General features: G+C 46.8%; 1 protein-coding gene across 1 annotated transcript in view; it reads right to left on the bottom strand.

Moving 5' to 3' along the window:
- Cntnap2 (contactin associated protein 2) overlaps nt 1–17266 on the bottom strand; it is a 1597185-nt gene that overhangs the window by 114494 nt on the left and 1465425 nt on the right. The window contains exon 19 of the mRNA XM_048340407.1: nt 1498–1734. Within this exon, the coding sequence (XP_048196364.1) occupies nt 1498–1734 (237 nt within the window). The remainder of the gene's footprint in view (nt 1–1497; nt 1735–17266) is intronic.

Genomic DNA, 17266 nt, shown 5'->3' with positions numbered 1-17266 from the left:
ACTAGCACTCTACCATAGTGCCATTTGTGGCTTTTTCTGTTTATGTGGTGCTGAGGAATTGAACCCAGGGCTTTGCGCATGCTAGGCAAGCACTCTACTGCTAAGCCACATTTCTAATCCTTCTCTCATCTTTCTATCAGTGCATTGTCTAGAGAGGGAGTTTAAAGTTTTACTACTAAACAAAACCGCTAGATGAATTGGGTTAACAATGTGTGTGTGTGTGTGTGTGTGTGTGTGTGTGTGTGTACTGGTACAGGGGCTTGAACGCAGGACCTAGGTGTTGTCCTTGAGCTTTCTCTTTCCACTCAAGGCTGGTATTCTACCTTCTGAGTCACACTTCAACTTCTGCCTTTTTGGGGATTAATTGAAGATACGAATCCCATAGACTATTCTGCCCAGACAGGCTTTGCACTGCAATCCTCACACCTCAGCCTCTAGAGTTGCTATGTGTGACCCACCACACCACTGGAAGACAATTTGAAATGTGGAGAACTGGACAATGGGGACAGAGAGTCTCCAGGCTTTGAGCTCAGGCAATCCCTATGGGAAGTGAGTCAGAGAAATTTCTTCCTTCATACACTTAAAACACTTTTGTTTATAAGAAACAGAGGCTAATACTTTAATCGTGTGTGAACTCAAGTTTTCAGAGAGGAAATGGATGTCTACATGCAGCATGTTTAGACACTTTAGGACTGGCTAAGACTCCTTTCAGAGCTCACTGATGAAGGTCAAACTCATTTGCATATTCTCCCAGGGGTCCTCTGTGACTCGTGGCACAGGTAAGGGATCAAGTTGGTGGCCTGTGCATTACAGTGAACACATATACTTGCTTTCAGCAACTCCAATTCCAGGTGTGTGTGTGTGTGCGCGCATGTGCGCGCACGCGTGTGTATGACGAATGCAAAATTCTGATAGGGCTGAGGGATGAAAAGATCTTGATTTTTTATTTCTATTCCAAGTTTACAGGTTCCATAGGAACCTATGGATATCTTATCATAAATCAGGATAACTCATTGATGGATATAAAATGAGTCTTACTACTTTAAAGCTCATCCCCATTTAGTATGGTAGTGAAGGTATTTATTTGATACCAACAAAAATATGTATTGTTTAGATATAATTTATACACTATATATTTGAAAAGCTATTATATATACACAACACATACATACACATATACAGATATGTATATGTGTATGTACGTGCATATATATATATATGAGAAGGCATTTTTTATTCATGTAATATGGAAAGAACTTGACATGCCTCAGGAGAAATAAAATATATCATTATTACGGGAACACATTACCATCAAGCACTCTCATCTGGCAAGTGGTTTTGCTGGCTTTTATACAAGAAATGAGGTTCAGAGAAGTGAGGCTCCATGTGTAGAGGGGGAAAAGGCACGCAACACTCCAGCCTCCTCCTAATTCGCTGCCTGCCTGGCACGGCGCAGGGGGGTGGGTGGGGTGGGAGGCCCAGGTCCCTTGTCCTCACCTGCGGTCTTGAGGAGCACGGCCAGGAAGTCAGAGCTGAGGGAGCTGACGTAGAGCAGGATGCAGGGCGCCTTGGTGGTGCTGAAGCTAAAGTGGATCTGCTCCTGGGCCAGGTCTGGGGCCGGGGGCTGAGGGTCCACGGAGTGCTCTGTCCGGCTGCCCGAGTCTCTGGCACTGGCTGCGGGTAACTGGAAGTTGTACCTCAGCCACATCCCCTCTTCGAAAAACGCACCGACGTCTGTGGAAAAGGAAAAGAGGAAACCCAACAGTGAGGCGAGATCTGATGGCAGCACCATGCTGAACTTAGGTGGGCTGTGGCATTCCTAACAGCCTCTATGGTGTTCAGCGAGGGCAGAAAAGGCATCCGGGAGAGATGTCCATCAGACTGAGTAAGCCTCTCCTCAGATAGCGTGATTTCATCAGCACAAATACTCTATGAAAAAGAAAAACAGGCCGGTTGCTGGTGACTCACAGATGCAATCTTATCTGCTGGAGAATTAGAGATCAGGTGGATGGACGTTTGAGGCCAGTTGCTCTACAAAGGTGTGCAAGACCCTATTCCAATCAGTAGTTGGGCACAATGTCCTGTACTTTCATACCAGCTGCTGTGGGAAACATAAATAGGGGATTGAAGTCCAAGTTGACTGGAACAAAAAAATAAAACAAAAGGAAGAACCTATCTCAAAATTTACCAGAGCAAAAAGGAGTGGTTAGGTGCCTGTCTATCTAGCATGTGTTAAAACCCTGAGTTCAAAGCCCAGTACTTCCCCCTCCAGAAAACATTGGCATGCAACAGAGTATGGAAACATATAAAATAAAAAAATAAACAGAAATTAAGAAATTTAAATTACACTAGAAAAATTTCATGTGCAGTAAACAGACCAAATAATTTCCACACAGTAATCAGATCAAATAGCTAATTTTGTGTTGAAGAGATCTACTGAAAACAAAGAATCATCACATGGGTCTTTGATTTGAAAAGCCCAGAGGGACAGTCTCTGAGACTGGATTTGATTCACATCTTCACCCAGAAAGGGCCTTGGTCAACTCTGAGGTCCGAGAGACTCTGTGGAAAGTTTCCAAATCTCAGGACGACAAATGAGACAGAACAGCATTTAGATGGACTGCAGGCCTTAGAAGAACTTTCTCAATTGACTTCTCTGGGTCTCTAATTAAATCCCAATAAACAGTACTTATTATTATCATTATGCTAGAGAAATGAAGGGGAAGTCCCTAACCTTTCCTCCGTCAGCCATTTCTGATAGCCTGATCAGTGCTAATTACTTCTTAATAATTTCCTGGCAGACAAGCTGTCGCTGTAAGTCTCCCTGTTGTCTCCTCACCAATGTCCTGAGAACACCTTGAACTTGCTGGTCCATTGTACGAGGGTCATAGCCCCTGCCCCACTGTTCTCTACACAGACCTTCCTGAAAGCCCCTCTCAGTCTTCCTTTCCCAGGGTAAGAGTGTTCTCCAAACACTCACAGCAGGATGCAGAATGCAGTTTGCAAGACCCTGCTATACATCTGAACCCCTGGGAGAGGACAGTGTGGAATGGGAATTTTGTCTTGCTGAAGAGATAAGCACAGAGGAGGGGAGTCAGACACACAGGAGAGACTATTGGCCTTGCCAGAAGCCAGAGGTGGTAATTGGGTCAGTATCTTCATCCTCTCCCACCTGTTCCCTTCTATGAAAACTGGGGCTGGGGTTGGGAATATGGCCTAGTGGTAAAGTGCTCGCCTCGTATACACGAAGCCCTGAGTTCGATTCCTCAGCACCACATATGTAGAAAAAGCTGGAAGTGGCATGGTGGCTCAAGTGGTAGAGTGCTATTCTTGAGCAAAAAGAAGACAGGGATAGTGCTCAGGCCCTGAGTTCAAGCCCCAGGACTGGCAAACAACAACAACAACAACAACAACAACAACAAAAACCCAGAAAACTGGGGCTTCGTGGGTGGGTGTGAGGATTAAGCACAGCCTAGGAAACACTGCGCTTTGTGTCTGGACTATATCAGTGCTCGATCAATGATGATTAGCTAGGTGTTTCACAAACAGCATACTGGTATCTGTCAAGGGTGCTGAATGGCCTCCCTAGCCTTAGGACTGGAGTGTCATAGGGGTGAGGTGGCTGCTGGTGCCACCTTGCACTCACGGTGTTCCAGTAGTCATCTGACATGACCACCACACCACGACGCTTCTCACTGTGATGGCAGAGACCTTGGCAGATTCCATTTTCTGAGCTATGGGAAGTACGACTTTCCTCCATGTCCCCTTGTCCCAAGGGCTCGTGCAGATGTAGTTGTGTGGGTGCGGTCGTTGAACTGATATATGAGATTCTAATGCCATTCACTGGGTAGGCGTAGAGTGCCCTGTAAAATGTGTGTGTGTGTGTGTGTGTGTGTGTGTGTGTGTGTGTCTGTGTCTGTGTCTGTCTTACACAGCTGAGGACTCTCCTGCTTAAAATGCCAAAGGCATCCTTGTCAGGGACACAGGCTTGAATGAATACCTCATCCACAGCGGTTTGCGCATGCTTACTCGAACGTGAAGATGAGTACGCACAGTCCCTGACTGGGAGCCTTTCTGCGCAGCAGCACCGTGCAGGTGGTGTGAGACACGCCAGCCATGGGACCACACCCATGAGCACACCATGTAAGTGAACAGTGTGGAGAGGGGTGCCCAGCCTATCCCGCTGGTGGACTCAGTTTGCCATTCTTCTAGCAAGCATTTATTGAGCACCGCATGCGTGGTACAAGCCTTTTCCTTTTTTTCTTTGTGTGTAGGTCCTGGAGCTTGAATTCAAGGCCTGGATGCTGTTCCTGAGGTATGTTTTGCTCAATGATAATGCTTTACTACTTGAGCCACAGCTCTGTTTCTGGCCTTTTGGTGCTTTATTAGAGATAAGAGTCTCATAGACTCCCTTGCCTCGGCTGGCTTTGAACTGTGATCCTCAGATCTCAGCCTCCTGAGTATCTAGGATTACAGGCCTGAGCCACCAGTGTCTGCCTATATATATATATATATATATATTTTTATCTTAAGGCTTAATAAGTACAAACTGATGATTGACATGCAGTTTCTGGGCCCAGAATCAGTGTACAAAAAGGTCCCTGGAACAGAAGGGTACCAGACCTATGTGTGGAGTCAAGGAAGACTTCCTATAGGAAAAGACGGAGTCTGGCATCTGTATAAAGGTGAGTCACAAAGGTGCGTCTACCAGGTGAGGCGAGGCAGTCATGTGAGGAAACACTTACTTGCTCGTGAGAAACCCACATGTTCCTACCATTCTCATCCCTCTCTTGAGACTTCTGGGCTTCGCTGCCCATCTTGGGTTGGGAGTTGGGGTACAATGAGTGGGGCACAGGTAGTTCTGAGTCTCTGGGACAGACAGACAATCCTCATACAGGCCTCAGGAATCCTGTCTAGAGCAGCAAAGGTAGGCCAGGCTCCTTGAAGCAAACACTCGCAGGCACCCATGTGGTCACGGAGGAGGAGGTTGTCCTCTGAGAACAAGCTTGGGTCACATGGGAGAGAAGAGGTAGACTTGGGGCTTGGGAGGAGAGAGGAAGGGAGTTCCACGGATTTGAGCGAATCGGAGGTGGGTGGACAGAGAAGCTGCGCAAGGACGACCAACCCTCCAGACCCATGAAATGCAAGGACGAAGGCCTGGGTCTAGTCGAGGGCAGGAAGGGCCGATGTGACAGAGGTTGATCAAGCAAGGGAAGCTGCCTGAGCCCCCAGGCCCCTCAGTTACAGGCACGGTGCCCCACCCTGGAGAAGCCAGAGCTGCTCTCAGACAAGGAGCAGAACAGAGCCCCCGGCATACCTCAGGCCATCTGTGGGGGCCTGGTAAAGAGCTGCTCTTCAGGCTCAGTCCCAGGAGGTAGCGCAGAGGTTCTGACTGCTAGAATGTGCCACAGACACACACACACACACACACACACACACACACACACACACACACACACGGTCTGAGACTCTTGGATTTGCAGATGAGGCAGGATGGCCACCTGACAGAACAGGGAGGCGAGTAGCCCCTGCCAGGGTGAGACAGGCAATCATCAGCCGACCTAGAAGTGGCCAGACTGACGCGATCACCAAGGGATATTCAGAAATGGAATGAGTTTAGATAATCCCTAAACTCACCTCAGAGAATAGTCCTGGTGCCTTTTGGTTATCCAAAAGTTTTAAGGATTCAAGTCAGCTGAAGTCAGTTGTGGATGAAGGGACATGCCGTATAGAAACGCGTCATCCTGAAAACCATGGCATAAACCAGCTGTTCAACGAAGACCGGGAGGGGTGCGAATCATCGGAGATTCATAGCTGTCATTTCATTGTCTCACAGCATTTTAAGGGGCTACCAAATCAAGGTCCTGTATCAACTTTTAGAAAGTAATATCTCCAGCCCTCCTAGATGCAGCGCTAAAACAACACTAATCTAACAAGGTCCCCCGTGACATCATTATTCTTCATTAAGTGATCAAGTATTGCCTTAGAATGTATGATTTACCTTTTTAGGTGAATAAGAGATAGTCTTGATCTTATTCATTTTGTTTGAAAGATGATAAATTTTGGATCTGAGTATTCTCAGATGTTTTATGGAAGATATTTATGGAGTTCGGTCACACGGCTCAAAAATGTGAACCATACTACATTTCTATAGACAGGATGTGGAAGGCGGCAGTGGCATTAAATTAGACATGCGACTTTGGTTTGGTTACTTCTTGGTGGCCCTCAACACAGGCCACATGTAAATTATGACTGATGGGGGAAAAGAAATTGGTGAATGTTTGAAATAAAATTCATAAATCATTTCTTCCAGAAAAATACTATAAAGGAATTTATCCCCTTGTCTAATCAGATCCCTGAGGCTTTTCATATAGAGCCTTCAAACAGCTGGAATTCACCCTAATTAAATTACTCCTCATCTTTTGCATCTCAGAGTTAAACAATTCTATTCCTTCTGCCTTTTTACCTTGGATATATTTTACAAACCATATTTCAAAAAACTGACATGATTATTTTATTCCCTAATTTCCCTGAGGACCTAGAGTTGAAAATCCCCAACTTACAAATGGGCCCTTTTCCAAAAGTTTATTTTAAAGCTGATAACTTGCAACTTGGAAATATTCCCCTGTAGAATGATGTGTTAAACGATGGCGGGTTTGCCAGGAGAGTCCACAAATGCTGATCCACTCTGGATGCATAATAAAAGATAATTGCACAGAGCCACTGTGCATTAGTAATTAAAACAGAATATGCTAAGGTTTTTCTTCTTTTCTTTCGAATTTTTTTTCATATAGTAACTCTAGGGAACTGTTCCCACAAGGAATTTATCTAACAGGTTCAGGGGTATGTTCGTAAATTTTAAATGACTGGCTCTGTGAGTCAGATTTTTAGTTTTGCCTATCCTCATGGTGCAAATACTGCTACCTTGTTTGAGCTTTAAACATTTAATTTTTATATTTATTTTGGTTGTGGGGCTTGAACTTGGCTTGGGCACTGTCCCTGAGCTTTTGGGCTCAAGGCTAGCACTGTTCCACTTTGAGCCACAGCTCCACTTCCAGTTTTCTGGTGGTTAATTGGTGATAAGCTTCTCATGGATCTTCCTGCCCGGGCTGGCTTTGAACTTTGATCTTCAGACCTCAGCCTCCTGAGTAGCTGGGATTACAGGTATGAGCCATCAGCCAGGGTCCTTGTTTGATTTTTAAACTACCAGCATAACATCACCAAATAAGGAGTTGAACAAAGCAGTTTCTAGCCAATGTAGACAGATTCCAACACATGAACATCTATTTAGGCACAACCACTGACCAGCTAGTCAATGGAGTCCACATTTATGAAACTCCCAATTGTGGTGGGATTCTTGCTTTTCTTTTTCTTTTTTGTTATAAACAAAATATAAATATTTCCATCTTCCTTTCTGCTTCCGATAGCCATTTTCTATCCCTCCCCAGCGTCTTTAGATTTGAAAAGCCATCTACAGCTTCTGCTCAGCTCTAGTCGGGGGTTTCTGGGAAGCAGAGCTAGGCCGGGGGTCAGGCCTGAACACAGTTCAGGGTCTTTAGACTCTTTCGTGGCTGAACTCCATTGCCCGGAATGATTGCTCTCATGAACTGCCTTTTAGTTAGTCATCTAGCAAAAGCCTCCACTGAATGTTCTGGAGTTCTGCTCCTTGAGGCCTTGGGTGCTCTAGTGTGTGGAATCAGGATTCTACACAGCACAACACTGCTCACCTAAGCTCGATCCCCCAGCCCTCCAAAACAGCTTTTCCTGTTAGCTTTCCATTGGGCAAATCTGCTTTTTTTCTCTTCAAGTGTACCACTCAACTTCTTTTCTGATTTTTTTTAAATTAAATTTTATTGTGCAAAGAGGGGGTACAGTTACATAATAAGGCAGTGAATACATTTCTGTGATATCTTACACCCTCATTTTTCTTTCCCTTCCCTAGATCAGGTAGGCATATATACAATATCTAGTGTACCCAAATCATATACAGTAACCACGTAGGGTATTTTTGAGATTCAATGTGTTTAATGTTTTCTCCCATTTCCTGTAATCCTTTTGGACCAACACCACTGGACATGGGATGGGTTAATGTTCACCTCTACTCCTTCTGTGTTACCAGGTGGGCATGTATGTATATAACCGACTTCCTACCATTCTCTCTAATAGCCTGGCCACTTCCAGTTCTGCTTCTAGGTAATACGTTTTAAGGGTCTGAATCTGCACAATGGAGGAACAATACCACAGAAAGACCTCTCAAGTTGAGCCCGAGTGAATGGCACAGGTTACGGGTGAGAAGCAGCTTTAAACACACCAATGAGCTGCGCCTTTGCTCTGTGGGATCAAGAGCCTGTCTTGCTTGATTGCAACTGAAGACCAACAGCACCAAACAGTTTACATCAGACCGTTTGCACCTAGAATTTCCAGGGTCGTGCTCCGGGGTGGTGCCGTGTTACCCGCAAATATGGAGGTCGTGGAGTTGAAATGATTTGAGGAGAGCAAGGGAGAGGAAGGCCTTGCTACAGCAGAACTGACCGGCCATTCAGGCGGTACGCGAGCAGGCAGGAATCGAAAGATGTGGGGTTGAGACTTGGCCTTGCAACCCACTAGCAGTGTGACCTTGTTCAGGCAATCATTTAATTACTGTGCACTTTAAATCACTGCCATCTTAAAGACACGGTCTCCTGAGCCCAGCCAGCCTCTGGTTAGCACTCAGTCTTCTTCATTATTCTTTCAAATATTTAGTAAGTGCCTTCTGTGAGCCATGAACCCACAGAAAAATTTAGCAGGTAGTAAATTCCATGTAAATTAATAACCTAAGGTGAGTGAGTGAGATTTAACGGAGGTAGGGGACAGCAGAGCCCTTCTGGGAAGGGCAGAGGGCATCTGCAAAGGCCAGGGGGAAGGCGGGGTGCTGAGAGCCAGTGCAGTGAAGGCCGGGTGACCAGCCTTCAGGAGAAAGCGGTAGGAAGTAGGGACAGAGGGGAAGACAGGACGTCCTGACGATTTTTTTTCCTTTTGTCTGTACATAGAGAATATTCCAGAAGTTAAGCAAAGGTGAAAATAAAATCTGATTTTTTTTTTCCTTTCTGAAGATCGTTTTGGGCCAGGCATGGTGCGCGTGCCAGTCATTGAGCGTCTGAGCGAGGAGGGTCGGGAGCCGGAGCTCAGCCTGGCTTAGCCCGTGAGATCCCATCTCAAGAAAAGGCTTTTGTGTCGCCGCTTATTGAACGGGTTGGGAAGAGAGGACGGGGGACAGGACCACGGAAGAGGCCGTGGCGGTCGGGTCGGGGTGGGGGGCAGTTTGGATTGATTACAACAAAGAGCTGCTTGGTGGAGGAGGGGACCCAGCTTGATGGTGGAGCAGGGCAGGGAAGGAAAGGAGTCAGGAGACTCTTGGATTTCCAGGTGGATGATGGTGACAGGGATGGCCCTCCATGCTGAGATCACACGGGGAGCCTGTGGGGGTTGGGCTCAGCTAAGAACAGGCAAAATCGGAGGTGCCTTCGGGGCTGGAAATGTGTATTTCAGGATGATTGTTACGGATTCCTCCCCCCCCCCCCCAAGCACAGATGGATGTCCTTGGAAAGCATCTGTAAGGAGATTCAAGAGGAGCTTCGGTTTGCCTTAGAAGTGAGTCACTGCCAGCAGGTGGGGTGGGGGGGGGGAAGGAGAGAAAGGACTCAGGGTGAGGGGACAGAAGGAGGAACTGTCCCCAGGCTAGGATGCTATGCAGAGCTCCTGTCACATCTTTCCTCACTGGGTAGCTTTCGTTGGCTTCCATGCAGACCGCAGTGGTCTCGGCCTCACTGAGGGGAGCGAGGCCCACGGCACGGCCGCCCTCTGACGCTCTCGTCCGCTGTCCCTTTTCCTCCTCAGCTTCGTCCTTGTCAGTTCTCACCACGGGCCCTGCCTCGGTGGTGTGTCCGGCCCTCGCTGGCCCTCAGGGAGGTCTTCCTTTCATTCAGCATTGCTGGTCTCGCCCTCCGCCTGTCCCTGAGCCCCAAGTCCATTGCTCCCTAATCCTCAGCCAGAGACCTCATAGGGGGAGATTCTACCTCCTACTCCCTCAGGAAATGCAATCGCAGGCGAGTATGGAGGCCCAGGCCACACATGGGTGGGCGGTCAGAGGCAGGCATCCCAGGCCACTTGGAGCGCTGCCCACCATCCTGTGAGGCTGCTCTGTCCTTGGTGCCTTTCTGTGCTGTCTATTTGGACACTTGGTGTCACCGTGACAACGGTGGTGACTTTCCAAGGGGTGTCCTCAGAGGACCGTCCCTCCCATCGTCCACCCTTCAGTCTCTCAGCAATGCTCCTTGTATAATAGTCTCATCGTGTCACCACTAAACTGAAACTATGTCCCTTTTCAAATGTTGCTTATCAATGGTAAGTGGACATCACTGGATGTGGGAAAGGTGAAAGGAAAAAGAAAGAAAAGCAAAAATGCAGTAATTTATTATCCCTCCCAAAAATGATTCACGGAGAAGCTTCTGTGTGCTGGTACCGGACAAGGTGCTGACTCTACTTCTAGAATGACTAACGGCCCTTCCCTGCCTGACAGCACACGTTCCCAGCCTGGGCTCCCACGGTAGCACGTGGGGGGCTACTTTCCCTAACCTCTCCTGCCCCCTTTGGCCTCCCACCGCCCTCGTGTTCTCCGATGCACTCCTCGATTCTGTGCCATAGTCATCTTCTTCCCTACGTGCCGCCTGCAGCGGAAGGAGCCCCGCCGGCCACCCTGGGCACTGCACGATCGCTCCAGCCAGCAGCATGACCCGGTTTGCATTTCATTCAGGAAACACCTCCCGGAACCTGGTATGTGTGAGGCTCACGCTAGTAACCAAAGCAGACATGACAGGGTCTTTTCCTAAAGGGGCTCGGGGTGTCGGAGAGGAGCAAAGGCATCTCACGACCCCCACGGATCAGGACACCCACGAAGCAGTAGGTAGAAATGGTGGGATGGAAGGCGCGGCTCTCTCAGGGAAGCCAGTGGGTTGCATGATGGCTTCCCTGAGAAAGTGACCTCTTCCTGGCACTGACAAATACATCAGTTTCTGCAAGACAGCCCGGGGCGGCGGGGGCTCTCCCTGCCCAGTGTGCACGGAGCCATGCAGGAGGAGTGACAGCCAGCTGCTGGTGACATCACCACGCGGAGCCACTCAACCTTGGCCGTGCTTCTCAACACCACATCTGGGGGGAACTCCCAAAGCGCTCATCCTGCCGTGCTAGGAGGGCTGGCTCCCAGTGGGGGGTGCGGGGCTGCTGTGGGGATCCCGGGAGACGTGCTATTCCAGGAGAAGGGAAGTCACCAAGACTTGGGAATCCCACAGTTAAATTTTCTTTTCTTTTCTTTTCTTTTTTTTTTTAAGAACAGTTCATTGGGAAATAATCTCTAACTCAGAGAAGAATGGTAAAAATAGTAAAAATGAATTCCTATATACGTAGATTCCTTTTTCCTTTGCAGTGCTAGGCAAGTGTTCAACCACTGGGCTACATTTCCAGCCCTTAGATACCTTGACTGTTAACACTTTGGTAGATCTACTTAGTTACTTATTTGAAATACCAGGGGCTCTGTGCTTGCTTACTGCTTGAGCCATGCCTCTTAACTTATAGCATTTCATCATCTTTATTCTCCGTCTCATTCTCATATGTGTTAAATACAATATATTTAATAGTATAAATAATACCGAATATTAAATATTTAATGCATAATATATTTACTTTGAATAAAAGGTAGTATTCAATGCAAGCTATTATAATGAGTATAGCACTGATGTTAATATCTATGATATGTATATAAAACAATAAAATATACATAATACTTCATTTCGTAAGCATTTAGGAACCATTTAAGAACTAGAGTTAGGGAATCAATGTGAACACTATTGGCCCATTTCTAGAGGAAGCACCTACATCTACAAATCTATGTATACACACAAATAATTTTGGAATAGCATTTTGCTATATGCATGCATGTATATGTGTATAAGTATAGGTACGTTTTCCATGCAACACATCTTTTGCAGATAAGCAAGCCCCTAGAGGGCCTCAGGAGAAGTCTAACTCAGGAGAAGGTCTGGAAGAGTTTGGAGCTGGGACATTGAGTGAGAGTAGGTACTCCTAGCTTCTTACTACACGGAGCTTTTGAGAAGCGCGGTGTGCTTCAGCCTCAGTCAGACTTTGGCCCTAAGCAGATCCTCTATCAATATTTGCTGAATTGAGCTACACGGAATTGGATGGCTTTTGCAATTTTTATTTTGTATTACCTTGGTGCGCGCTTCAACTTGTCGGCCCACATTGACCTTTCTTAGCGGACATTTTTTCAGTGTCATTTCTTTTGTAAAGTGAGCTTCACGAGAGAAATGTCACTCCAACCACTTACTCATCATCATTAATTAAGAGAGCGGGTTATTCGCGAGAATGTTACAAAGTGCATTTAGGATAATATATCCAAAGGAATTACATGGCTTAACAGGTAGACAGATGTTGTTAATTTCTGCTGCTTTTCCTTGTATGTTGGCTTAGGAAGGTGGGCCGTGTTTAAGCAGAGGTTGGTCAGAGGTTACTCGGATAGCTTTTAGCGAGTGAAGTTGTCCCCAGTTCAACGTCTGCTAATGTCACAGTTCGCTATGAAGCCACTGCTTTGAGGAGTTATATTACTACTTCATTTGTAGGCTTAGTCATTTAGTTCCTGCCTGTCCCACCTGCTGGGTTCAAGGCTCATGCTAGGTAGCAAGGACCTTAACCTACGCTCCATGCTTAGCACCGTGCATCCCATCTTTCTATCTTGCTCATCAGCTGATCTGCCTGAGGCAAACAGAATTCTCGCCCATCAGGGTTCGGAGGCCACCACCGTGTGTTCAGCACCGTCCTGGCTCAGAGAGGTCGAGGGAGGCGCTCTCCGAGTCCACCCACAGCCCCGGGTCCATTTTCCCTGCGTCAGCAATGACCCTACCCAGGCACTCTCCATACCACGAGGAAACAGCCAGCCGGGAAGTGCCCACCAGGCCAATCAAGCACTTGCCATGTTCTCCTATTTAACTAACTCACTCCGTGGCAACACCTGAAGGTAGCTGTGAGGCCCCCATTTTACAGATAAGGACACGGAGGCTTAAGGGAGTGCCAAACGTATCCAGGGCCATCCAGCCTACCAGCGGGCCAGAGGCAAGGGCGGAGTTGCTGAGCTTCTGCTCTGTCTACGCCGTGCCTGAGCAAGCTTGAGATGTTTTCACAGACACGAAGTGATGTGTCTACCACTTTCACCCTGGAAAGTGAAAAATAAAAGCAGATCCCAGGTAGTGACTGATGGTGTATTACCTACGAACTTAAATGAAAGTAAGAGCAATTGATTATTATTATTATTTTTCCTTTGGTGATTGTGGGGTTTCAATTCAGGGCCTTGCATGTGCCAGACAGGTGCTCTACCATTTGAGCCATACCTGAGTTCTTTCAGATAGAGTCTCACACATTTCTCCTGGGCTGGCTGAGGGCCTCCCAAGCTCTGCTTCCCAAGCGCTTGGGATTCCAGACATGAGCCACGGGTGTCCAGCCAACCATAGCGTGTCTTTCACATCAAGAAATTGGTCCCAATTGAGGAAGGGAAGCTGAAGGATAAACTCTGTATAACTTTGCTCATTCGATTTCCTTACTGCTGCTATTTTCTTTTTGGTCTATGTGACCACTTTAGTGAGCCTATTAATTAATTATGATTTCTTGTGCTTTGTGGGAATGTTCTAGCCCAGTGCCAACTTGTCTTTCAAAGAACACAAACTGTCTTTACACCTCCCTCCATCTGTGGAGGCCACGCCACGCCACAGTGCCCTGGTGGCTCCAACGTGCATAAATGGTCACGGTTGCGGGGGGGGGGGGTGGTTCACATTAAATGGGAGACGGACAGTCTTGAAGTTGATGCCTATTGGCAGAAATCCTCCGCGGTTGCTCTTGGCATGGGGCTGTGTTAGAAACAAAAGGTGATTCGGTACGCGCAGCTCCAGAGCTGGGCGGTTTCCCGATGTTTGGAGGCCTCAAAGTTTGGGAATTCTTAGTGGGTAGATTTTTTTTACCATTTTCTTGGGAAAAAATGTTTCCTGACAGGTAATTATGATGCCAGCGGGGTTCAAGAAGTGGGCAGGGGAAGAAGCCACCTGGGTCCCTCAGTCAGGAGCTGCTCCCCTCTGAGTGTGCAGACCCCCCCTCACCCCCCCCCCACGAGGTGTTCTTTCCTACCTGACCGCTTACCCCCGCTACTGCGGGAATGCAAACATGCATTCTCCCATGCAATAAACTTAACTCACACTACATTGCAACTCGAAGCGTTTACTCTACTTCCACTGGTGACCACAGGGCCTTTGAGGACAAAGGGTGGGCTTCATTTGGTACATAACCTCCGTGTCCACTGGCCCATATTAAACATGGAATGCGTACTTTTTTTGGATGCAGGAACATTAATCAGAAGAGTCACGGATCAATTTGGTCATATTCATATATTATTTAGACATTTCATAGTTATTGCCACCATCTCCCTTGCTGGGGAAAAAAAACAACCAAACCTTCTTGGTGGTATATTTCTATTGCTATTGCGGTGTATAATTTTGTTTAAGGGTAATGTCTCCCCAAATGATAACACATGAGATAACAAAGCAAAGCTTCATCTGAAAGAAATGTATACTGGGTTGTTAGTATATTTGGAAAAATAAGCTCAGGATTGTGAACTATCCACAGTTCCTGAAAGTGATAGTTTCAGGAATTTATTGTACTTCTGCTTTGGGGAGAAGGAGGAGAAAAATGAAATTGAGAAGAGGAGGCAAGAAACAGAAGAGAATGAGCCTCGGCCACCCCTTGCCGTATTGCACATGGCTTTGAAAAATTGGACCCTTTTATTATTTTTACTAGCACGCGTTCATTGCACGAGGGGCTTTCATTCTGATGCAAACTGGGTTGTTTGAGACCCTAATGTAGTGAGATCCCTCTTGTAATCTCCATATGCAATATGTGTGTTCTTTGGTTAAAGCTAGATTCCCCCTAGGGTCTACTTCAGTAAAAATTGATGTTTCAGTCCTGGGGAGGAAACTCCAGGCCATACTCGGCTAGGCAAGTGTTTTACCCCTGGGGCAATGACCCCAATCCAAAGCCACTGTTCTAAAGTGAGGAGGAAGGCAGTGTAAATGACAGAACTGACAACTACATGTTTCCTTTTATATTTTTGTTCCTGTATGCACCACACTACTGGAAAGAAACAGAATCGATGTACTCATTACTGCATGAAATAAACTCATTCATCTATGAAGTCAATGAAAGCTACCTGTAAAAGGCTGTCTACGGGATCTATGTCCCTTCTCCTCACATATGTAAAATTACATTCAGGATGGTTTTCTGGAAAACATACGCATGATTTCCAGAAAGAATGGGTATGTATTTTCCTTCAGAAATTATATCTACATGCATATATAACCATACTCTCATTCGGTCTTACCCATGCACACTTACACACACACTCTTCAGAAACACTTCCAAATGATGCTCCTGACCTGCCTTTGGACACAAAAGAAACTTGCAAAAGTAACTTCTGGTAGCAGAGGGAAGAGAGGCTGTTGTGGAAACAGCTGCCCTATTTGCTAAATGCTATGACTCCCTTAAAGAAAGAATTCTTGACAAGTCTCTGAGTTGTTTTTGGCCCCCAAAGCAGCAGTCTTCAGATTGCACAGGTGTCTGGAATTCAAAGCACAGTCTAAACCGGAGGCTGCTAACTCCAGAAAGGAGATGGTCCTCCCCTTCTTCCCAAATGACTCATGTTCTCTTTCTGTGTGCACTATCTCCATCATCAGAAGGCTCTGCTTCCTGTGCAAGGGGGACCTGCGGGGTTCACACCTTTAGCACAAGTGCGCTATGGAGTTTTAACCATCCTCTAAGACAAAGGTAGGGTTTGGAATGTTTTCATGGAAGTCCAGGTGCCTAATGAGGATAGAACCAATAAAGACATAATGAGAGGAGGGGCTAGTAAGTGGATCTAGTAAGAACCAAATACATGGGTAAACTTGTAGTCAGCTACCACTTGTGGTATTAACTGTGTGGCCATTTGTATACTTAGGATTCTCATGGCCATACGGAGGCGTGCAGTATTTCAGGGTAGAGGATTTTGTTCACTCTATTTTTATTTGTATTACCCTGAAATAGTTGTACATCAGCATGTCTGTCTGTGAGTACATTGCATCTCTTACGGCTTTTTCTGCCTATGTGGTGCTGAGGAATTGAACCCAGGGCATCATGCATGCTAGGCAAGCACTCTACCACTAGGCCACATCCTCAGCTCTGAGGACATTGCCTCTCACTCCATCTTTCTCCCTCATCTGTCTCAGCCAGATTCAGGGATTTTAAAGGAGCAGTGGAAGAATGTTATGTATTCCAACCCTCAGGGAAAAAGCTCCAAGAAAGAGAAAGAATCACCTTTAAGCTTTTGAGGCAATTAATCTGTATCAGGTGCTTGAGTGAAAAATCACCCAGTTCACATATTCACGACCACCATCACCATCACCTTTCGTGAGACACTAAAGGGATTTTGACTTCTCAGGTCATGTCCTGTTGTCAAACCTATCACATCAAAAGATAAATTGCTCCGAGCTGCCTGACCCTGCCTCCAAGAAGAACTGAGGAGAAGCTGGGATTTGCCTCGGGCTGGAGGTTCTGAGCAGCAGACAAGACCCTTGCTTGCGGCAGGCTTGGGTCAGTCCCTGTGGAACCTAACTGCCACCCCTCTTCTCAGACACATTGAGGTTGCTAAGGCAGAGTCTGTCTTTATACAGTTCTGCCAGGTAGAGATGTGTGTGTGTGTGTGTGTGTGTGTGTGTGTGTGTGTGTGTGTATGTGTGTGTGTGTGTGTGGTTAGGAGGGGGAATAGAGGGCTGGAGGGAGAAGGAAAATCTGTGGGGCTTCAGGCTCCAATGGCACCAGCTGCAGATAAACCTCTCAGCTCTCCCAGGGCTTCTGGGAGAGCTCAGGCAAACACCAGGCACCAGACAGATGCATGTGCAGAGCTCAACAGTCCTGTGGAGGGCGGAAGCTTGAGAGGTTTGGTGTTGAGGTGGCTTTGTGGAGCTCCTCTTCCCCCACCCTTGTTTGTTTTGGTTTTAAGAAGCAGCAGTAGGCTGATCGAATGTGAGGTGCTATCAGAGAGCTGGAGCCTTCCAGGGCTGCCAAAATGCTTTAATTTAATTTGATGTTTCCTTCTCTCTCTGAGTATTATTGCTATAATCAGGGAAACGAATGTTTGGCC

Source organism: Perognathus longimembris, chromosome 2 (genome assembly GCF_023159225.1).
Source record: "Perognathus longimembris pacificus isolate PPM17 chromosome 2, ASM2315922v1, whole genome shotgun sequence".
Lineage (NCBI taxonomy): Eukaryota > Metazoa > Chordata > Mammalia > Rodentia > Heteromyidae > Perognathus > Perognathus longimembris.
Note: the sequence above shows the minus strand (reverse complement) of the source record. Positions and strands in the feature narration are given on the sequence as shown.